The following is a 26,233-nucleotide window of genomic DNA, read 5'->3' as shown; positions in this document are numbered from 1 at the left end:
ATGTGACATGATAACACAATAATAAAAAAAACTAAGAACGAAAACTGTTACGGGAACTTATACTGAAACTAGTTGCAAGTTAAAACTACATATATACATTTTGTATTAATGTTTTTCTGTGAAGGCTTTTAAAGTATAAGAAAAAAATACTTTATGTGAAGTATAAAGATATGGTGAATTACGTAGTAATGATGATAAGGCCTCTTATATAATATTATTTCTTAATTTTCATATCAATATTCTTTCTGGATTCTAACTTTTCTATGATTACAAAAGGCGGTACTAACTACTAAATAATATTAAATTAGAAACTTTAACCGAAAGAAATTATACTCAGGATATGATGCCGCATATAGTAATAATGATAATAATAATTTCTTTACACATTTCGGGCAAATAGACTTGACAGTACTCGTGTAGTATAATGGAACTATAGTTAAAAACGCAACTATAGTTTCAGTATTATTGTTTTTTACCTATAGAGATAAAAATATGCTATCGTATTAGAATACAGCAACTGTTATTTTGAAACAAATTTATAACTGTTTCGTAAATGTAACAATAATAACCGAAACAGTCGTTGCACTTATTGCCTAACACGCAATTCTGCTCCAGTGTTGCCGTATCCAAATTTTAAAATCCTACTTGCCAAAAAACAAATAAAAATAAAAATCACTTTTTGATATAAAACTCTTCTCAGTTCTCAGATATTTCCTAATTATTTTTTAATTGAAAAGATAAATTGCAGAGTAAAGGTTAAAAATTCCTGAAAATATACAGATATCTAAATTGTATTTATGTATAAAGATGTTAAGCAGTGATGTAGATTGGGTGATATAGCTATACCCGTAGTACTAGCTGCGGCCCCGAATTCGTCTGCGTATGTATATTTATAAATTAACTTCTACTAGTGTCGACTCTGTAGATATACCTATATAGACTCTAGTTTAACGGTTTATGTAACGCATCGAAGGCCCCGGTAGCTCTCAAATTAAAAAAGTTGTCATTACGTCTATTTTGCCTAATTTATACATGGTCCATATAATCTTTATTTACCAAAAAATGTATAATCGAGTTACAAACATCCATCGAAAAAACTCTCAGGTTTAACATTAGTAATTCTAATACAGCTGATAAATCTTTCGCTACTTTAAGTCGCGAACAAATGCTAAGGCGCCACTAAAGCTCTGGAAATAGGCATCTCAATATCTTGGGAGGTGAAAAAGAAAGTCGCCTCCCTCGGGGTAGTCGGGGCTGACGGGTCCTCATGAGCGGATTTCTTCAAGTAACAAAAGGAAAGGTATTCAAAGTATGTACTTAAACTTAATAAGAGTACCTACTCTGTAGTTAGGTATATATCAATGTAGATTTTGTAGGTGAACTCAGAATATAGCTCAGAAATTCACAGAATACCTACGTAAGTCTACTACTTGTAGATAGGTAGCTATTCCGACGATAGCACAATAATAGTCCAAGCCGAGCACTAGCAAGTTTTGTTTTAGTAGATGCTGTACAGGCCCACTTCAACAGTCACAAAAACATAATCACCTCTATTACTTTGCAATAAAGTCCTAAAATGTATTTACGTTTTGCTTACAACAAAATTAGCAATTTACAGTTTTAAAAAGTACATAAAGCAATAGGTTTTAAAGTTGAATTTTGTATGACGAGTAATTGCGATAAAAGCAGTTTTACAGAACGGCCGCAGTAGACGCAGCTGCCCCGTCCCGCGTTCTGCGGTGCTTCCCCTTCGGCCCGCGGTTACCCCGCGCGTGTCGCGGTATCAAAAACTAAATTATGACAGACAGGACAACAATAATATAGGTTATTTGTTTATTTACACACATGTATGATCGGTGATTTGGTATTTGTTTTCCCAAATCGTAACAATTGTAGTGATTTTTTTTACTAAGATGTGTTTCAAGAATCGCTCGTTTTAGCATTTTCCTTCAATTAGTAAATATTAGGCTCAATTCAAGCTTATCTTTGCAACTAGCCTGATAATTAAGGGATTGAATATAAGAATCATATTATCTTCTCTACTGGAATTAAAAAAAAAGAAAACACCAAGACTGAACGTAACACATTTTAAAAGTAGTATTTCGATGTAACCTTTTCATATTACTCATATTTCAAGAAATTATTTAAAAAGATTACCAAAATACCTATTTTATAATTTTTATTCTTAAACATTATTGCACAATTACAACTTATCGATGTTAGAACTAAAAACAAATTAAACGTTTTTCTGGATTCTTTCTTCTCTACTATTAACTAATTTTAAATAAAAACGGAAGTTCCTATTATTTTAGTTCCTACAATTACTATATTACCTAAAAAGTCCAAATATAAAATTTCGTAAGCGTAATCTTAGACGACGTTTAAAATTTAGCCGATTTACGAGTAGTTACTTTGTAGTAATATCGTTTCGCTCATCTCGTCGTTTTTAAGGTGCGTTCTTATTTGTTGGAAGAGGCGGGCAATTAGAATTATTTTCCCGAAACTTGTGGATTTATGAATTATGCATTGTCTATTGATAAAAAGATTACAAGAATCAACTTAGCAATTATGTACCGACCGTTCCACAGTTACAGTTCCATACCGCACTGAGATTACATTTAGTCAAATCCATCGAAACTAATCTGTTACAATTTTCAGTTGTTAGTCATATCAAGTTTTAAATAATTACACCCTATCTATTATCTCTGTGAGAATAAAAATATGTATAAAAGAAATTATGGTAATGTGTTTTAAACTATGCTTAAAAACAAATTACGTTTAGAGTCTAATAGAATGTCTCTTCAGAGTTAAGTTCTTAATATTATTCTTAGTCCACCTGTTTTTTTTCTAGAGCAAAAATAAAGTGGATTTGTATGATTATTACATATGAATAAACAGTTAACAGTCTGCGTATTGTACTCTATGTCGCGGGTGGCCGCGACTCGCGCCGCCATTCTGGATTATTTTGACGGGAAGGTCGGTCACGTGACACGGCGGTGGGCGAGGGACGAGGGGCGCCGGCTAGACTCTCCAGTAGCCGAGCCATCCGTCTGCTGCTTTGACTACGGCCGGTCGCCGGAATCTACGCCCCGGTCTCTGGCGCCCGCATCTATTACGTGCTATTTCGTCTAAATAAATGAAACTTTTTTAAATTAGAATCGGTTGTATATCGATGGAACACGTCTCAGTAATACAACTTTCCGAAGTATCTAGTGCAAAACTGTGGCGGTGTTGTGATACGAAGCAGATATTTTCTTATTTTTGCACGGCTGTGCGAGCGGCGACGGGGCGGAGACGCCGCGAAGGAGCGCCGCGCGTTCGTCCGGGCCGTCGCGACGGCTGGGCACACTCGGCAGACATGTTTCGATCGCGATCGGAACGCGTCGCACGTGCCGGCGCGTAGGCTCGCCGTGACATGCGCCCCTTGAGATCCGTCGTCGGTGGGGGTGACCGAACATGGATGTAGTGACGCCTCACATCACCTCCGTGCTGAAAACTTACCAAGCGAGCGCGCCGCGCAGCCTGCAAGGGCCGGGCTGCGGGCGAGCGGAGCCATGTAGCGAAGCGCCGCCGCCGCCGCCGCCGGCGCCCGCCGCGCCTCCGATCCTGCTGGCGGCAGACCCTGAGCTGGGCGAGCGCGGCGAGACGCTGCTGGAGGGCGAGCCCATCTCGTGCTTCAGCGTGGGCGGCGAGCGGCGGCTGTGCCTGCCGCAGATCCTCACGTCGGTGCTCACGGACTTCAGCCTGGAGCAGATCAACCGCGTGTGCGATGAGCTGCAGATCTACTGCTCGCGGTGCACGCCCGAGCAGCTGCACGAGCTGAAGTCGACGGGCGTGCTGCCGCGGTCGGCGCCCTCGTGCGGGCTCATCACGCAGACGGATGCGGAGCGGCTGTGCGCGTCGCTCCTGCATGCAGCGGCCGCGTCCAGCCCCCACAAGCTGCCCGGCTTCCGCGTCTACCACGAGTGCTTCGGAGGCGCCCGCGGCGTGTGCGCCCCGGATTTGAACCTAGTGCAGTGTTTGGTGTGTCGCTTGTTGTACAGTCCGCGGCGGTTCGTGTGCCACTCTCACGATTCGGAGCACCGTACGTGCCACTGGGGCTTCGACTCGTCCCGATGGCGCCGCTTCCTGTTGGTGGTAGACGAGGAGAAGGAAAAGGAGAAGTGCGAGGCGGTGCTGGACGAGCTGGCCGCCAAGGAGACGCAGGCGCCGCCGCCGCCGCCTCCCACGCACAAGCAACACTTGCCATTGAAAAGAAAACAGGTAAGACTAGTCCTCTAGTTATCCAATTATTTTAGTACCTCCGTACCTCCGAGTTACAAGACCATTACATAAATATTGAACTCTACTTCAGATAGTTTCAACAAATTTCTTATTACAACACTACCTGATAGCACATGTATCGTACATGCACTTGAATATTGGGTCTACATAAGTCACCTATAACTAGGTAGATAATATACCTATAGGTACTAGAACGTACCAAGCAGCAATCGTAAACTGTATTTTACTATAAATAATAGTAAAAAAAAATAGGCCATTCATATAAGAATCGAGTTGGATTCATGTCTTAAATGATGTTTAAAGAGAAACTATTGTCTATAGCTAGTATTATTTTTGGCAATCCGTGGGAGATGCGATTGTTTTGATTTCGTTCTGTAATTTTGGGCATAGATGAAATAATGGTTTCGGTACTACAGATGAAATGATGTTACACGGGTTTTCTAAATACATGTATTTCCCTTTTAGATAACAAATATGAGATGTGTTCCATACAATTTGAAGTCATATTTTTCACCCTAATGAACCTTCAACAATTTAAATAGAGAACTACAGTTTACCAATAGGCTGAAGAATAATTTAAAGATCTATTAAAATAATTGAAGAAATTTATTCTTACTCTATGGCGTATATTTAATCATTTGATGGAGCTATTTAAAGACCTAACTCTATAAAAAATCTGTTATGACCATTCTGCAACTTTATTGAGGAATACAATTCTGATTTCAAAGTACTAGTGTTTTCTATGTGTCTGTAATACATAGAAAACATTCAGACCAATACAAACAATCATACTCATGAATACAAATGTTTGTACCGTGCGAGGAATCGAACCATCGACCATCGAAAGTAAAGCGGTGTGCTAAACCGCTAGACTATCGAGACTGTCATGTATAAAAGAATAAAATAAAAATTGAATCTATGGGAGAAGATGCAAGGTTCCAAACAAAATAATAGCTTGCATAGAGTCATATATAACATGTTTTGTTTTAAGTACTTTTAAGTAAGTCGTGTTTTCATCTCTACAAATACAATATGCTTATCTATAAAAAGTTATATGAATTCGTACAAAAAATGTTTTTTACTAACTGACGTTATAATTTTTTTTTTGTCGATAAAATGTATAGAACAGAATCAGGTCGGGCTCTCTAGTTACCTGTATGACGGGCGCCTCCTAAAACTAAAAAAACTTGACAAAAATCGCGAGGGGTGAAATATCCCCCCCACTATTCTATGCCCGGGTGCCACACCCCTTGCATCCGCGAATTAAACTACGACCCTGTGAATTCCGATACAAGCAAAAAAAATAAAAATACTGACCTAGTTACGAAAAATGATGGACCATTTTTAGATGTAACGTCTATCGTATTGATTTTGCCTATATATTAATACGCGAAGCAAAAACTTTGTACTCCTTTTAACGATAATTGCGCGGACGGTATGAAATTTCACACATTAATAGTTTATATATAGAGAACAAGTGCAGAATGGTATTTTTTTTAAATTAGGCATTAAAAAGTACTTTATACCAATAAAAAAAGCATTATACACACTACCATATATTTGACACATACGCATAGAAGTACAGTCTTTAACAATAGAACCTTAATAACATACATAAGTATTTTAATAATATTATTTAAATAATTTTAATTTTTGTCTGTCTGTCTGTTCCGGCTAATCTCTGAAATGGCTGGACCTATTTTGACGGAACTTTTATTGGCAGGTAGCTGATGAAATAAGGAATAACTATAGCCGGAACAAAAAATGTTATTTTGGTGTATGTACCATATTTATATTCATATGCATGTAGTAAAAAACGTTTATTTCAATATTACAAACAGACACTTAAATTGTATTTTTATGTATAGTTAAAAACAAATTTGTATCACATTTATTTCCTCCAGACAGGAAATAACAATAGGAATTCTATAATAACAATAACAGTCTAGGTATCTATGTATAATAACAATAACAAAACTAATTTCCTCTGCCACTAATAAAACAAATGGTAGGCAATTTTGTTGATTATCTAATATATACTAGGCAAGGGTACACAATAACAATTCGTAGAACTATCCGTTACTTCATCTCTGATAATTGATAATAATAACAATATCAATGTATACTTCCGTTCGATATTTGATTGCTACTTTATTAATTAACAAGCGGACTGTTCCGACTTTACTCGGATCACATACCATATAAAAATGGTAACTATGTACAACCTCCGCAAAAAATATTTACCACATTTTTAACTATCTACAAACATTTGAAAAACACAAACAATACTTGAATCCATAATATTTGAGTACTAAAGCAGTGATATTTCAGTATTTTCACTACCATAGCTCATCATTTAAACTATAATGCAGCTTGTAAAGCATACTATTTGGAGGCAGCTATAGGTGAGAGAGAGGTACCCCGATAGTTCGTTAAAACTGTATTTGATATAACAGATTTATTTTGAAAAAAATTAATTCAGATATTAGTTTTTTTAGCACTTACGTTATCTACTAATATATGTATATATCTGTTTGCTAATAAGCTAACGTTTTCTTCAACTGTCTCTATTGGTCTTTATTGTTAGCATTTCTTGCCCAAGGTCCACCTGCCACGCTTTTATATCTATATCCATCTTCTGTACGATCTTCCTCTTCTTTACATATCTTTTATATACCAAGACATTATATCTTTACATTTAAGTTACTCGATTGTGACAATTCATAGACAATAAATCGTCACAATGACTGCTCTTCGATTAATTTCGATTGTTATCCATGTTTTCCATTACCGTACAGTTGATTAGATTTATATATATAAGTACACCTGATATAATAAAATAAAGGTTGCATATAGCAAAAAGAACAATTCGCATAAATTCATTAGCATTGTCAGATATCAGCGTTTAGATCTTTATTTGCACTTTACTATGTTTTATCTGTTCGATAACATATGTCCGCGCTCAAAACAACTTTATCTTGTGTCACAGATAAATACAAAATGTTATTGAAAATTTTATCTATAACAGATAACGTTATTACTTCTTTAGTGCAAAAGTACGTGTTACCTTTGAATACTATATACTGACCTAAGCTGTGGATATTTTTAATGTAAGATAATGAAATCGCAATTCGTAATATGTCTACGTGCAATCTTATTGGCACACGTTGGCAAGGCAACAGCGATGGTTGAAAGGTTGAAGATGAGATTCTCATTTCGCCGGTTGCGGTTCGATTCGCTAGGATTTAACTATAATAATAATAATCTTAAGACAATTCACACAGCGCCATCTAGACCCAAGTTAAGCTAGCTAAAGCTTGTATTATGGGTACTAGACAACTGATAGAAATATGTAGATATTTTTTTTATCGTAAATACATACTATGTAAATACATACAAAACACCCAGCCCGATACAAAACAATTATAGTCATGAATACAAATGTTTGTGCCGTGCGAGGAATCGACCCCGCGACCATCGGACGCAAAGCGGTGTGTGCTAGACCGCTAGATCACCGAGGTCGTCAACTATCTTAGTTAACATGGACGATTATTGGATAGTGTCCCTGCCAATCCCGAAATAGCATAATTGATAATATATTTTCTACCTGAAATAGTATAAAATTTCTGTTTGCAAAGTGGACGGTCAGAGGTCAATTCAAACTCTAATTAAATAAACTAATTAAATAACGCCGTAGATTGTATTCTGGGTTTTTCTATGTGTAAATTATGTATGTATTTATGAAAAAAAATGTATTGATATCAGTTATCTAGTACCAATAACACAAGCTTTGCTTAATTTGGGACTAAATGGCGCCGTGTAAATTGTCCAGGGTTATTATTACACAGTATAATACAGTTGGTTCACAGTCTTGATCTCAGATACAAATAAATCTACAAATTGTAGAGACAATGACATGGTGTTGTAGCAACTCATAGTTTTTAACTTTTTTTATTTATTGATCATAACATTTATAGAGGTAACAAAATGGTTGAACAATAAACACGTGTGAAGAATACAGATATGACTATTGATCATAAAACTAGTCGAAATATTATCAGATAGTTGTCGCCGGCTTCTGAATTAAAGATTAACACATTGTTTTCTAAAATTCGCGTTTATAAGTACGATATTCTTGATTTGTAATACGACATTTCTTTATTTATTTTTATAATCCACGTAATTTAAGTTTTACAATCATTTCAGCGTGAAATAAAAGTGACGATGTTTTTAAAACACGATATATTTATATCGTTTGTTTATTTGATTCTTTCAGACCTACCACAGACATCATCAACATAGATAAAAATGTTCTGTTTCTTTGTGAATGAAATTTAATTATACCTGACTTTTGGCTTGATATACTCTTTATGTCTTACCTCAAACACTTTTCTTTAAATATATGATAAATGGAAACGTGCTTTCTGTCGGCAATAACATGATGCATGAAGCTTCATACAATAGCATGAAGTTTAGTCATTTAGTCCAACATGGAGAATTCACGAATTAATCACAATGGTTTCCAGGCGGAACCGTGTGGACGACAACCTAACGTGGTACATTACTGGCAATGGGGTCAATATCCCTTATTACTAATCCCCCCTTAAAAATATCTCTAAGAATATCCTTCAATTCTTGTCCCTGAGGGGCCCATCCAGCGAACTCTATAAAAGAGCACAACACAAGCACAATAGATCTATCTGTCTGTGGTACTGGTTTTCTTTAGCACCAAGTACTAGCCCAAATCCTTAAAGGGTTACTACTTAGTACTTTGGTGCTACTCGGTGTAGTAAAAGAATAAACTCCCTTTCAAATCCTTTATACTATACTATGTACAGGCTGCTAGTAACATTGTATAGACATCAGTAGAGACATTGTAAAGCCGCCAGTGAACGATAGCGTGCTGCTCTATGACATTAGCGCAAAGTCGAGAGCTCACATTTCCAGCAAGTTATTACCGCGGCATTCCGCATCAGCCGCTTCTAAGAAACTCAAATGACAGCCGCCCGGTTTATGTTGGGATCTCACGAGACAATAATTCTCATGATGTTAAAAAATATAGTCATGGTATTAGTCTACTAATGACACGGTTTATCGCACGAGCGGTAGAGCCGAGCCAAATAAAGTGATGGTATGTGGTAACCGTCGCCTATATATATGAACAGAGTACCATCCTGAAACATTCACCATCGTGATATATTCCTGATGAATTTGAAACTGACTCATGTTCATCTTATGCTCCAATGGTGTCCCGCCAGCGTAAACCGTTAACGCCGGCGTGTACACCATTCTATTATAATCCATTAAAAAATACCTCCTGATACCACTCATGTGTTGCCATTTCGGTGCTTTAAAATGTTATGGTTTCAAATCCTGTAATTTCAGAGTTCTCTTTCAATCGAAACTATTTACAAAGCAAGTCTAATTAAAGTAGGTGAGACTGAGCGACTAACTCAGACACTTCTTAAAAAGTCTACCTCTTTATTTCAGGTCCTACTAAGTCCCTTTACGTGCCAAATTGCGAATGAACTAAATCGTATCGTATTGTGACGCTTCTTCAATAATCGGAGGATGTAAATCTCTCATAAATATTGATATTTCAAGTTTAAAAATACTATTTTCTAGTAATAATAAAATGTACAAGTGCTCAAACTATTTTTAATGATCTTCCAAGAATATTAAAAGCCATTTTATAGCGTTTCCAATTTTACTGGTATTGTAAATATTACCGCGTTATTTTTATTGCCTTCTAAGTGTAGCTGGATTTCATTTATAATGTATATGCTCTTAACCACGACGTCGTCTGCGTGGAATTAAATTTTCATTTTTATCAAAAAATCTAAAATAAAAGTAGTCGAAGTTTCTACTAGCTAGTTAGCTATAACATTAGCTATCTGCGAGTGAAAGTCCGTCAAAATCAGTCCAGCAGGGTTAGAGATTAGCAGGAACAAAGACACAATTTTTTTATTCTTTTTTGATGTACCATATACCATGAATTCATATATGCATTTAGGGAAAATCTGGTAATTTGAAATTACAGATTCTAAAATTTTATTTATTATTATAGATACATGGTTTTATATTTGTTCATCAGTATGTAATATGCTTGTATGTATGTTACTTGTGTTTATAATTAACTACATTAGCATCTCTCACGTTGCATGACTTGTTGACACGAGTAACATTGGGGTACAGGGTTAAATTTTTCGCTTCAAGTTTCACGTGACACCACAGAATGTTAATTGTTTTGTTTTCGACGTTTTCTTGTTAGTGTAACAATATGACAGTTGTTTACGGTGGTGGGTGGTCCCACATTCGACTGTTCGTGTCAAATTGCTGTCAGGAATTCGTCAGCAAACATCAGGTGCCACATCGTTACTTTGTATTTCTTTACAACAATTTTTCTATGTCATAGGATTAGCAACGATGCTGACGCACCTGGAACACCTGATAAATGGCAACTACAGATATCATGTCACGTTACACCTGTGGTATTTCTTGTGTTGAATTTTTTTTCGAAAAAGGTTAATACTGTTGATCGCAGTTGGCCTTTATAGTTTCACAGAACGATAGGGGGCGAGTGCAGATGGTACTCAAAACCCGTGGAGTTATGGAATGGCCGAAGGGCAACTCCTTAAAGTATACGACATTAGTCGTAGTTAACAGTTCCCTAGTAACTTGACTTTCCATACGGCTGATAGTATAAAACCATGTTTTGATTATGTTGTTCTCATAATTGCCCACGTGTAATATTGAATTGCTTTTCGTCTGAAACGAGTAAAGTTAATTAATTCTTGTTATTACGAACTGATACATTTTTCTCGAAATTTAGCTTATATTTGATAACACTTTCGTTGTTGTTGTTTACCTATATTTTCCTTGAAATTATAAATGTGTAGGCAAATTTTCGATAACCATCCACGTGTAAGTGATCACAAATTGCGGGGCCCCGTCATGAAGTTCCATTAATTTTCCTATAATACTTAGAAAATATTTTGTTTCCCACTTCCGCTGCGGAATGGACAATAAATAACAGGCTCTTGGTCAGTAGCCAATGGACATCAAATGGCATGACACTCACCGCATATGAATCAGCGCGGATGCGTGCTCGAATGAATGGAGTGATTTAATTAAAATATTTTCAAAGAATAGACTTAATTTCTCCTTCCGACTTCAAAAAGAAGTTCGTCCTTATGGTACGCGGTATTTTTGTTAATAAATTGTGAACTGAATTTGACGCGATTTATTTTGTCTTCCGTTTTAGAGCTAGCTAGCTTGATGTCTAGGTTTAAAATTTCAGCTTCAAGACCTAAAAGTCGTCATCATAAATTCGAATTTGGCCGATATTAAACACCTTAGTGTTTTCATTTATATTTGTAATTGTTCTTCGGTGATGGCAACTCTGATGACAACTAAAATTAATCCGAGAAACGACGATAGGATGGGTTCTGTCACTTTAGATTCAAATACCTACTTGGGATAATGCGGGGCATGTTGTGTCAATTCGTCGTACTCTATAACGTCGACAGTTGATATTGTATCTCCTAACCATCCCATCTGGAATTGCAGTCGTGAATGTTTATTTATTTACCTAATTTAGAAGACATTAGTACTTCTATTAATATGATTAAAGTCGGCTTTTTAAATATTAAATTATTCAATACCACCTTATTGTTAAAAATAAAATAGGCGATATTTTATTTTTAACAATAAAGGTTTGAAAACCTTTTCCCTCTGGCGTTAACATTAGGAGAATCTTTTTAAAATGTCAACATAATTACAATAATTGTGCCGTTAACATTCCATTTCTGGAACTGCTGACCATGGTGTAAGTATAGCCTCAGTCCTCGCTGGATCGGAGCGAATTTAGAGCTTGAATTGACAGAAGGGTAGATAGGGACGAGGGTCCAGTTCAGGTGACACTGTTCTCGTCCATGTGATATATGCTTTAAAATTATAACATAATACATATTGTTGCTTCTGGGAACATTGGAAGAAAATAAATGAAATGTGAATCCTAAGACTATATTTTGAAGTAAATTGTTCTGAACTCTCGTCAAGATTATTATAGAAACCGTCGTCTGAATACACGAATCTCAGCACTTCCCAATAGTTGACTGAGAGAGAATGCAAAAGCATTTAGTCCAAACTTTTGGACCATATTTTATACATATATCTTGGCCAATAAAGCAAATAAATAAATATATATAGCACCTAATATGAACTTGACGTCGTCATGTGACGCTCAAGGGTCGACATTCATGAAGGCCAAGATGTTATGCCTTTGTAATTTCACTATCTTATTTTAAACTTCAAACAGAACACAGCTGACTAAGAAAGCTACCTAAGAAGGTTGAAGAAATAATTGAGGATATATTTCGTTTATTAGATAGTGAAGAATGTTTAGTACATTCTCTTACAACGAAATATATTTAACCCAAGTTCTGCGAAGGAGGTAATCATTAATGATGGCCTTTTCTGTGCTATATAATTAAGTTGGTATATAAACGGTATCTATTTGGAAATAGTGAAGTCATCGATGAGGAATGAATTTTGTTGGTATGTGGAATATTTGGCTCAGGAACTGACATGTGGACAGTTCGTTAGCCACACATTTTATTACACATTCTTCATTTGTGACTTGCTATTTTCGTAGAAAACAGTAAATATCGAAAAGTCCATGAAAATAATAGATAATCATAAGGGAATCATATATTTTACGGCGACAACGCTATTTTGAATTTTGACTTCAGCAACCTGAATCAAAATATTTACGGCAAGAACACTTCATTCTGACCTAAGTAATATGGATTCCACGATAAAATGTCAACATATATTTATACAGACGTACTTGACATTTTTTTTCTGTTCACACTAATTCTAATATTTCTTGATCGTTTGCTTGCTTCCCAAGTAAAGGCACTCAAATCTTTTCCAAAATGTTCTGTCGAGTAATTCTGGTCTATAGTTTCCTTGCTGCTTTAACTATTTTATTTTCTCATCTTTTATTTGGTCGTCTTCTTTTCCTGTATAATTTACCCAGAGAACAAGCTGCGCTTAGAACTAGATGGCGCTGTGTGACTTGTCCTGAGATATTTCATGTCACAATTTATAAATATATGTATTCTATTCATCAATTTAGATATATGCATATTATGACACTACGATGTTATTGTCAATAGCGTTTAAGTCAGAGAATTGTATTTTAATCTTAACACGAATGATTTAATGGTAAATAAACTGTTTACCTCGACATTTTGACTGGGTTGCACTGACCGTAGTCACGAGCAGTCATGATGTCATCAAAACTTACAACGTTATTATTGGACAAAGTAATGATAAGGTAAAAACATTTTGATTTGAGCTCTACAAAATTTATAAAGACGTCGCCCAGTACTCGAGATTCGACCATAATTAATTTAACATTCAGTAATACAAATAAATTAAAGACAAACAATATTAGTCTATTCTCAATTTAACCACAGACTTTAATAATAAATAAACGTGTGTGTATCAAATGTATGTTAGTATTTGTAAGGTAGTTTTATTATTTCAATGTATTTTTATACATTATTAATAATTTTTTATTCTGCATTACTTCTCTATATATCTGCACTTATAGATTATCTGTAATTGTGCGAAATTTCATACTCCTCCATCCGCGCAATTTTCACAAAAATGGGTACAAAGTTTTTGTTTCACGTATTAATATAATGATTACTAAACTTAAGAAAACACCTACTTCTTTCGCACTTACTGAAAAAAATAACAGTTGCAAAAGAAATATTCAACCTTTGTGGAATTTTAATCGCCAATAAATTAGGTAAATATAAGTTCTTTGAGTGCGAGGTAAATTATGTGATACCTACTTCTGTTGCTTTCAAAGGGGTTTTTATTATCAATTTGGCAATGTTGCCAACATTCCGAAATTTCATTGCGATGTCTAAGATTTCAGGTATGTCGATTCCTATACTATCTCTCGTAAACTGACTCATAAGTAATAATAATAATAGGTTATATGAAACTTTCGCGGTTGCCAAATTATTTACATATTTTGACAGAAATCATATACAAATATTATTTTACTGAACTTTTTCTAGAACATTTTCTTTCGCTAAAAATTCTAATTATAGCATTACACACAGACTCGAAGAAATCTTGCGCGTATTGAAATACACAATAATGACATTATAAATACAAGCAATAACATCCCAAGCAAGTACATGGTTTATTCAAACGAAGTTCTTCGGAATCTTAATTTTTAAAAAATACCATTGCCGTTTCTTTTTACTCTAAACTGACTTTTCTATCTACTTGAGCAAATTAGATTTGATTGAGTGATTCGAGTTTGTAATTTTGCTCAAATCCAAGAATGGCTCTGACTGTCAAGTAAGATAAATTAATACCTAATCAATATGTATATTTTAATTTATTGCCTGTTTTTTTCTTTAATATTTATTTCTATAGATAAATATTTCTATGGTTTCGTAATTGTGTGAGTAATTATTTAATTAAAAAAGCAGCATAATATAACTCGCATAGATTCCTCCCGGATTCTGATCAACAATTTTGAACAGATTTTTAACTTTTATGTAATTTATTTGTTTATTTACATGTCCTGGGTGAAATTTTCGAACTTTAAGCCCTCTTTCTGTTTGTGATGCTTCAGATTCCTCAGGCGTAATTTATGAATTTTGCCTCAAAACCATGACCTACTGTATAATCCATGAATTCTATAATGTCTACTGAATTACTCATGTGTAGAGGTGACGCTTATCATGTTTTTATCAGGAGATAGAAAATACTGGATTTATTTCTAGAGATAATACCAGATAAGGTGTGGTTTTTGTTCGTTAAATTTTATATATAAAATAAAATAAAATTTTCTGCAGTACCGTGTATACAGGTTACCGGGGCAGAATTTGTAGAGTCGTTTGCTTGGGTATTTTCTCACCTAGTTTTGCTGGCAAGCAGCATGATTTATAAGCTGTATTACGGTTTAAGGGCGTATAATGGCAGTGAAATACAAGGTAAAGACATGACGTCATCCACATCTTAGCTCCCCGCTAAAATGAGGATGTGGCGATGACAGCGTTGCTGTATAGGTGAGACAAGTGTAAAGCCGATGGATACCTCTATATACCAGAGAGACCGTAGACTTTTTGCCATTCCACTATCAAAAAATATGGTGTGATCAGATATGCGGAGTACTAGCCGGCACAAATTGCGCTCCGCGTCCAGAGAGAAGGTACTCCACCTGCCATCTGTCAACCAGATGTGAGTCACGCGTGATCGCTGTGATGGTATCATTTCGTCAGACACCTACGGATATACAGGTTGCGTAACGTAATTTTATAGGCGCAACTCACGTTCACACGTGCCGTGTTGTAACAACATTGATATTGAATTTGCTCCACGTGCACAATTACGGACATCGGCAGACTGTGTCTAGACGCAAACTTAAAACACGTAATGTGCATTATATTGTCATAATAGCATTGGTTCCATTGCCACCGCAGTATCTAAAGCCGTGGTTCCGATCCCTTGAGGACTATGTTTAGTGAAAGAAACGTAATACCATCGTGAGCTAATGGAAAATCATCACCGTTTTCTATGATACTGTTATGTGCATATCACACAACTCCACAAAACCATAGACATAATAAAATTACATAGACTGAGAATGTTACACAGAAAAAGACAGAATGTTACAAAAAAAAAAAAAGAAAAAGATATACTTTTTCGGTGTAACAATTGGGAGAAATATACTGTAGATTAGCGGGAAGGGATTCATAATAACTGACTAGAAACAAGTTGATAATTGATCTGACAGTAAATGTTTATTGTTAAATTCATAAATTAAACGAAACATAACGGTACATTACATTTCATAATAGTATCTTTTGTAGAGCGCCTATGTTTATCGCAAATAAATTTGATTTGATATTGACGACTATCGACGTTAAGTCCTGGTGAGTTGGCTACGATAGGTAATTTAACTGATTTCATCTTCATTTTTTCACCCTTCAGCGCTCCGCCAGCGTTATAGCGTTACCACAGGCGGGATCACCTTTCCGTCACCATTAACAAAAGATTTTAAATATAAAACATAGTATATATAATTTATAAATTTATGACAATTACTTACATTATTACTAAGCTATGGACTTTAGTAAACAGACTTAAATGTATTTATTCCCTTTAATTTATTATACACTTACAAAATACACATACTAGTACAATTATTAACAATGAATATGTGTTTTTATTACTATTCGAAGTAATGTAAGTTTATAATTTTATTATTATAACTGAGCAGTAGACTGTAGATAATATGGTAATAATGAAGACATGTTGCTTATACAAATAAGCGTGCGAACGAGACGGAAGACCCGGTAAAACGAAACTGGCTTAGAAGAAAAATAATAAAATGTAAAATAATTTACTTATTCGACAGACTATTATGTAAATGGTGTTTGCAGCAATCTTTCGTCAACGAATTCGTATGTTTTCTATGTAAAAAATAGGAATAAAATATGTGAGTCATATAGTATCTTACAAGAGGTACGAGATTCTCTTACCTTATCATTTTAGGTAGTATTGAAAATGCATATCACGGAAAAGTAAGAACATATTATGAAGTACTAGGATAGCATAATTATACAGGAGGTTTTGGAAAAGTCATTGTAAATACTAGCCCCCTTTTATTCTAATAACTTCCTCTATTGTTTTGATCTGTTTGTTGTACATATTTTGTAATTCGGAAAACAACTAATCAACCAAGAAATCCAAAATTCCTGGTATAGGGAGGTGTAATGATAGACAGAACACTCGCCAACTTTCCAAATAATCTAGATTGTTCTAGATAGTAAAGAATAGCCTGTCTATTCAGTGATACAAAGGGGCCAGTATCTGGAGAACAATTATTTGATTTTTTAATATTTTTATGAAAAAATGCGTTAATGTAGATAAAGATCTGGATAATTTTGACCCTTCCGTACTGAATTGATAAAATGACCCCTCGGTTTGTATGAAAGGCCATTTACATATTCACCTCACATATTCTATGGATGTGATGTAACTAAAAATTAGGTACCATATTGTATTTAAATTTAAAATAAACGGTATCATAATGTTTCTGAACATTATTCTAAACGGTTTTCGTATATCTACATATTATGATAATAATAGTACATTTATGTGGGAATATGGGTTTGTTTCGATGGCATAATACTCCTAATAGAGTCGCGCGCGCGTACATTATGTGATGATATTTATGGTTTTAGTCTACGGTCTACTAATTTACATCAGTTGGCTAATCAGTTGACTGCCATTTCTTTCACTAAGAGAGAATAAAGTCGCGAAGCTGACAATGTCAATGTTTTTTAAACGTTTTATGTCTCTAGGCAAAGGTCAGTTAGTAAACATTCATAACAATATGAAAAAGTAGTGTGTCTATATTTTTATTGATATACATGAATGTTAGATGATCCGATGACCTTCGTGTTACCTATAATATTTTATTACACATATTAAATATAATTCACTATAGCTATTACCTGTAAAATTACAGTTTTTCATTTTTTAGAGAATTTTGTTTATTTTATATATTTACCACTACTGTATTATAACATTAAGAGAAACTAAATCGGTCGGTAGGTGAATGTGTTTTTAGTTTTAGCGAGATATATAATATAATCTTTCTAAAACTCAAAATATATTATATATTTAAATAGTAATATATATTAATATCTCAGCATTTACTATATTATTAGTAATAATAGTATATAGAGACGGAACAAGAACTATGTTGTGGTAACCAAGGACATTATAACTATATACATATATAGGTAAGTTTTATATAACGGGATAACCCGACACGAGCTAGTTTCCTTATCAAATTTCTATTTATAATAGGAATTCTTAATATAAATAGAGGCAGTATATTACAGTTTGTTGTTCAATTGACTATAATAGAACAGCTAATTAACATATGATATTTTGTACATCAAATATATAGGGGTGGATGGATAATTTCATACAGATTCCATCCTTATATTCCATTATTTCTGACTAGTGCGGCAAGAAAACAACTATTTATTAAAAAAAAAACTAAATAAATGCGTATAATTCCCAAGAAAGCTCACAATTAAGTAGTCAAAAGTGACATATAAAAAAAGGTATCAAAATAATACAATATTTATATATAGAATGGTGGACTAGCTGCCAGCGACAAACAACATCCTATCATCTTTCCTCGTCCGATCGATGGGATCGATTGATCGATCGATCGACGAGAAATGATCCGAGGAATGTTTCGATCCGAACATTCCTCGTTTGAATGGGCGGTCCCATTCAAACCAGGATCGAAATACCGATCGAACCCCTAACGGTGGCCTCAGACGTTAGGGGTTCGAACGGTGAAGTTGTATCCGTCAGACAGAAGTTGTCCTTCACCCTCTATATGTCTTCCCTTCCTTTGTAGTGCCCACGAAAATGGAAGTGAGTGCCACTTCCATTTTCGTCGTGTGAAGCTGTAAACGGCAGCTACCGATATAGCATTAGGCTAGTGCTTTCCATATTTATCAACAAAAAAATCCAATTCCTCATAGGTACATAGTTAAAAACAATATCTGGATCGAGACGTATGATAACGTAAATATATTTACGACTAAGGTACTGCAAAATAAGATTGTAAAACGTGTAAATGTATAATTATGATATTGCGCATCACCACAAAACTGGTGTAATTGTATTGTATTATTAATAAACTTGTATTATTGGGTAAACCCGCCACAAACATTATTAACTTGTGTAATATTTATAAGAAATAGTTTCCAAAATGACAAATTAGTATTATTCTGTATTTATCGACTGATTTTGAAATCTAATTTCACTCAATTTTACTTAAGTACATAATGTTTATAAAGTTATATAAAGTCAAAGTGAAATATTGTTTATGCATTAATTAACATATATTATTTATAAATGTCAACTTATCACTGTGGTTGAAAAAAGGAGAGGACGGTCAAAAAAAATATTTAAGGATTGTGTGATATGTATAAAAGGAGAGTAAGCGCTCAGATATGACGGGATCAGTGGAAGAATATGACTTGCGCCGACCACAAATAATGGGATAAAGGCAAGGCAATGATGATATCAACTTGTCACTATCCCTTCCGTCCCGTTTGGCTACGTACTTTTAAGAGGAACTACCAAGAAACTCAAGTCGATATTTTTTTTAAATAGTCTTGTTTTTTATATATTTATATATGTAAATAAATATATAAAAAACAAGAAGCTAAGCGAAACTTTGCCATCCTTGTATGTTATTCGATACATCAACTTCAATATGCGTAATAACATTTTCATCGGAAAATGTTATTTCCGGAACAAACATCATTAATAATGGATTGTTTTCAACAATAATCTGGTATCAGTTAATTATTTTCTACAAACACTAAATCCGGCACCATTGTGCCTATCTCTAATATTAGTTTACTAGAAACATAGCGTTTGTTATCGTAGATAAGTTAGAATATAACGCACATTAATTATAGGTAGTTTTTTACCCAAACAGAATAACAATAGTAATATATCACTGGACAAATTCATACAATGCCATCTAGTCCCATTTTATTTAGCAATTTAGCAGAACTTATGGGTACTAGACTGCTAATAGAAAAACTTTAATACGTATATAACATACATAGTAAACATACAAAACAAGCAATCATAGCCATGCATACAAATGGTTGAATATCGCAAGGAATCGAACAAGCGACCAGCGGAAGCGGTTTGTTAAAAAGCTAGACTCCCGAAGTCGTCATTATTATAAAATGTATCTACTTAATGAATGTTTATTAACAGTTTGATGACTGTTCGAGTTTTCATACAGAGTGTTCTAGAAGCCTGCTTATTGATCCATCAAAATAAAAAGTTTACGACCTAGCTGCTTCACAATACGAAGCTTGGATTTTCAGTACTAAATAATTAGTCATGGCCCATCAACAAGATCGTAAAATAGAAACGTTCCCCATTAAAAGTGAAGATAATTCAGGTGGCAGTATGAATCACGTTCTCTTGTGCCAATACAAACTAAAAAAAAAACTGGCCTCGAGCCGTCTTGCCCGTTCATTACACAAAATATTATTCGTAACCAAGTCGTAAGTAATGCCTGAGAAGTGACAAATTCAGTTACTTACACTCAATAACTAATACACAAATATGAAAGACAAATCATGGAACCTAGATAGCGCAGGATTAACAAAGAGCACAGACTTAAAACATTATATTTCTGAGCCTAACGCTATGTCTTGAAATTATAATTTTAATAACTCTCTCTTTTCTGTGAAATCGCCAACTTATTTTGTCGTATTTTAGTTCTATATCAAATTAATTATTATACACTGTCATAAGTTCTTTTACATTATACCACAGAGCAATTATCATTACGTTTATAAGAGTTGCCAGCGCCCTTGTCAGAATTGAATCTATGTAACAAAGTATGTATAAATGTATATGTCTGATAGACGCAATTCTGAGATGTTTATTAAATGATCTAAACAAAAAGAACTTGCGCAGTCTATAACAAAAATGTTTTATTCCTAGAAACGAAAAAATAGTTTTATAAAAAAAATATTTAATATCTTATTTAAAAGTTTAATTTTCGAACGTATAATACATAATTAAAATCCTACAATATATTATCCTAATTGCAATTCAATAAAGTTAACAATCCAATGACACTAGTTGCATCATAAACTTTAATTTTAGTAACAAGCGCCGGTCGTGTATGTAATCAATCGAATTTGAATCTTCATTTTATAGCTATTAATATTAAAATAGATGTTTGGAGTTGTCATGTCGAGAATAGAATAATTCTAATGTCCAGCGAACATCTGGAACGTTGCCAACGTCGGGTAGCGACCCCAACTACCGCCCGGTGACCGGTGCGCGGTGTTGTCGCCTCGGCCACTCGTGTGCGGTTGATTGATTACCCCGCTTACCTCACGCGTTCACTAATATAATTCTAGGATACTCACTTGTCATGTTTAGCTAATTTATTTGTAGCTACGCGATCTGCGGCTTAATAACTTTTTTTTAAATAATAATCAATAACGCAGGACAATTCACATAATGCTATATAGTTCCATACTACAGCTTATGGTATAATAATATCTCACCGAGGTCGTCAAAGAATGTAATAAATTATTGTAAATTTAAATGAAAATTAAATATTGCAGTAACATAAATAAATAAAGACAAAATAACAGGAAATATTTATTTTCTTGACGAGGAAATTGAAAGTAGAACCCGTCGAAGTAGCATAATATTTTTATATATTCCATTTTATTTATTTAGATTTAGTTAATGTATCTGTTTTTAAGATTTTTCTTGGAGCAAATACTACTAAATATTACAAAAAAAAATATTACGATATAGAAACACTTTATATTTTATTGTATAATATAAATATGGTAAATGTCTTCATAAAATATGTATTCACACGTTCATAAGTAAGATACAGTATGTATATATTTTTAATAATTTTTGATCGACGAAGGTTTTCCTGTTTTATAAACTATTCTTGTATCAAAAACATATATAGGTATTCTAGTTATAGACGTTATTATCTGTTGTTGTCATGTTATATTGTAGTGAATTTGTATTTCACTAAAAATTTTCTGTGTAAACGGAACTTTGGTTGGTCAAAGCCAGTGATTCTCAAACTTTTTTTCTCTCTCTCTCAAACTCATTTTTAAACGGCACACTTTTAACAATTTCAAAATTCGGCGGCATGCAAAGATTACTATAGTTTTAAAAATTATTTACTTACCTATAACACATTGCGTAAAATAGTTTGTGATAATAATTTTAATGTGCGAAATAAAATAATATGTACTACAATAATACAATAATATTTTTTTATGGATGATAATGGAATGTTACATCGTTTAATGGTTTACGCTGGCGATGCACCATAGGAGAATGTGACAACTTCACCAGGAATTTATCAAGATGGTTTCCATGGGGAAACGCGTGGAGGTTAACCTGTTAAAATTGTTACTTGGCTAGCAATGAGGGCAACTCAACAGTCCACATTACTAACAACTCCCTTCTTCCCACAAGTTAATATATAAGTTAACTTACTTATTATTAACTTGTAGAATTAATATAATTATATATATACAATTTTGCGGCACACTTAGTATTTTGTGGCACAAAAAGTGCCGCGGCATAGTGTTTGAAGAATAAGAATCACTGATCTAAGCTATGTTGAGCGGTTTGTATTGTTTCCATGCGGTTTGCCAATGACGGCTACTACTGTAAATAACATTAAAGAGACCGTCCTTGATAATAATCGCGTCGCGCATGCGTAAGAATCAATCTGCGCCAATTATCTTGTGTACACATATGAAATTGTTTGAAAATAGTTATAATTGAATACACAGAAGCGGTTTCCGAACGCAATTTAAAAAAAAAAGTATCTCTATATCAATTTGTTTATGTTTATGTAGACATAATTATTATACACTTTTATACTATACTAGTATAAAAGTGTATAATAGATATTTTGTGTATAAAGTTTTCAATTTGGTGGAAGGTTGTCTTTTTAGTTCCAAATTTAATTTGTGTTTATTTTATTTTATTTGAATATATCAAATAAAAAAAAATGGTTTGTATGTATGGTATGTAAAAAAAATGTCTTTACAATTAGTACCTTAAAATGTTTCTGGTTAAGAGTATAGCAATACGTACAGAATTAGAATTAATGATAATGATTTTTTTGCAACATATTATTGAATATTACGTATTTATAATTATGTAAAAAAGTAATTTACATGTTTAATGTCTGTTAAATATATATGTGTGGACGATGGTGTATATTTTACACACAGCTTTTTTTTTTATTGTAAACAGTCGTACTTCTTAAACAAGGATTGTATTTACATACAGACTTATAATGCTATATATTACTAATTATATACATACATCAGGACATTTAATAACAAAAATGGCAACACCGAGTGACATAATATCACGTCTCGTTTGACTATTAAAATAAAAGAAATTCTATTAATGAATATCCAAAGCCGGAATACTCTTTAAATATACGCACATGAGTTTAAAGACTAGGTGATAGTTAAAGAACATGTATCCAAGCCAGAACCCAAACATATTGGAAACGAAACAAAACGTCTACAAGAAATTGTGGAAAACAAAACAACGGTGTGCAAATTCAGAAATAACCCGGCATTCGAGTCCTAATGGATTTGTTGCGCGGGAAATGTCAAATGGTTCGTACACCAGCGATGTTCAGAATAGATCCACAGATTATATATATATAGAGTGGTATATATCAGCCAGTGTTTTTCTTTAATTTTTTTTTTATTTTGTACAAACTAAAAGTATATGCCCGTCCCATTGTGCCCTAAAACTAATTACTACATTACCTCACCAGTGAGCAAATAGCCTTAGCCACACTATCTGTAGGATCAGCTAAAACGCTTTGTATGGCACCAACATCCAATATAGTCATTTTATGGTCTGACGTTATTCTATGTTGACTCTCGTCCAGACACACTCCATCAGCAGATAATACACATCTTACACCACAACAACTAGTGTTCATTCTGTGTTTTTTATGTCATTAGAATGGCAAAAAACTAACGTCCAGTCTGATGGAATGTGGTATCCGTCATCTAAACATTGTTCATGAACAGTACCACGGGTATCACGTTACCATGTCACTCCCGTGGCTCAAACTCGTGGTACTTTTGCAAGTTAGGTTAAGTTTTATACTCGCACTAAGAGGCTTCAATCCATCCATCTGGAGATTGTTGCCCCGGAAGTCGATACTAGGGCAAAGGGGTTTGGCCCGAGGCCCCAACCTTCACCTCGCTAGGGGCGTGCGGATGACCAGACATTTCCGTAGCTCAAGTCATATATTGTCATTCCGAACTAAGATATGCCTCTTATCTGGTAATTTGATTGCCTAATCTCATCCGACAACCAAAACACAGCTTACAAAGCAAGCTGCTTGGAGGCTGAAATAGGCGAGACTTATCACTCAAAGTCTTTGTCAGAAAGTATACCGCTAGCGCAGACGATATACTATTATCATTCATTTAAAAAAAAAAGACATAATAAATTGATTCCAGGTACTGTATTCCTATAGTATATCTTTACATTACGTAGTATATTATGCGATTAGGCGATTCACCTATTTTTTTCTACATTTTTTTTATTAGTGTTCTGTCTTGCGGAATTTGAATTGCCTCTGTGTTGTGCAAAAACGTAACGTTGTATACAACAACAATTCCACTGTACTACGTAAGACCTTATCTCCAGGAAATAGAGTCGAAGTTTTAAATAACTCTTGCACGAAAGAATCTTTTTGATAGATCTACTAGTTATGTAAATTGTAAACATTTACATTAAAATTATAGGATCTATAACTATATTTTCAAATTAATAGTTAACCCTGACATGCCGCCATACATCGGATTATATGATTTTATTATTCAAAATCTTAATCTATGATATGCTCTGTGGTTAATTCGCGATCATAATTTTTATTTTATTCTTGAAATTGAAACGTTAATATTATTGCCTTAAAGTTCATTCATTGACTTCAAATTCCATTAATTTCTCCTAAATTGGCGCGTGGAATTAATAATGATAGAATAATATTTAATTCGTCTCACGTAAGTTGAGATACGGGTCCATGATATGCAAATACGATAACGATTTACGACCTTTCGTCGACCACCTGGCTGGAAACATTAAAATAAGAAAAATAAATCAAATATTATCTATGATAATCGTCATATTATTTACCTTAATTGAAAGTATGCTTTATGATTAAAGGTACGCCAAAATCTGTTACGTTGACATAAACAATATTTAACTTCTTTTAAAAGTGTCATTGATGTTTTTTTTTATTTGCACTAAAGAGTTTTTATTATTATCGTCATGTCCATTTGTCTGTTATTTTTTAAATAGCGATATTTTAAAAATGATCTAGTGACATCGGACAGGTTTTAATCTTTCTACGGTTGTGTTAAGGAAACATTTAACTCTTTTCTAATACATGTATTAAAAATTAAACAATAAAATTAAAAGAAAAATGGTCTATATTTATGACTATCTGTGCCCGTGTAAAATTTATAGCCTGTTATTCTAATGTATATAATTATATAGTTTTAAAATTTTATTCAGTAGTTTTTGCGTGAAAGAGTAACAAACATCCATCCATCCATCCATCCATCCATCCATCCATCCATCCATCCATCCACATTTACAAACCTCCACGTTTGTAATTTTTTTTTTTATGTATGATATAATATATTATAACGGTTTACGCTGGCGGAGCACCAGTGGAGGATGATAAGATAAGCATGAGGTCAGGTCAGTTTACCTATCGTGACTAATTCACCAGGAATTAAACACGATGGTTTCCAGGGGGAACATCCATCCATGGTACATTGCTAGCAATGGAAGTTACTAGTTCCCATTACTAACAATCCCCTTCCCCCCCACGTTTGTAATAAGATCAAACTATAGCCATCACAAAATATGTCTCTCCCGGATAATCAATAAGCAATAAAATTACATGTGTTAATAGGTTTACACATTTTAGATTTGCAGATACTAATCTACAAAACTAAAATGTGTTTATAACCAATTTTTTATTTATCAACGGAATAAACCTAGTATTTTATAAAATAACTCCGGACGTCATATCTTTGTTTGTCAATTGCAAAGGGTCTGCAGTCTCTTTGTACCCTTATCGGGGGGGTAATTGGGGCGCGATAGAGCGCCGGGTCAGAGGCCGGCGCACGCGCACGCAGCGGTCAATGACCCGCACCACTGATGAATGTCACACTTGACTCTAATAATTATGTTGACTGAGATGCTAGAAGATGCATATAGTTAGAAAATT

The 26,233-nt window shown here is 34.2% G+C and overlaps 1 protein-coding gene across 1 annotated transcript in view; it reads left to right on the top strand.

The window, feature by feature from the left end:
• The first annotated feature begins 3,001 nt into the window (after positions 1-3,001).
• The window catches only part of LOC131848919 (ski oncogene), a 67,054-nt gene continuing 43,822 nt past the window's right edge, over positions 3,002-26,233 (top strand). Inside the window, exon 1 of the mRNA XM_059198879.1 lies at positions 3,002-4,263. Coding sequence (XP_059054862.1) covers positions 3,457-4,263 — 807 coding nt within the window. The 5' untranslated portion in view covers positions 3,002-3,456. The remainder of the gene's footprint in view (positions 4,264-26,233) is intronic.

The sequence above is a fragment of the Achroia grisella genome, unplaced genomic scaffold, assembly GCF_030625045.1.
Source record: "Achroia grisella isolate CSIRO2021 unplaced genomic scaffold, CSIRO_AGI_Agris_v1 utg6026, whole genome shotgun sequence".
NCBI lineage: Eukaryota > Metazoa > Arthropoda > Insecta > Lepidoptera > Pyralidae > Achroia > Achroia grisella.
This window is presented reverse-complemented; position numbering and strand designations above follow the sequence as displayed.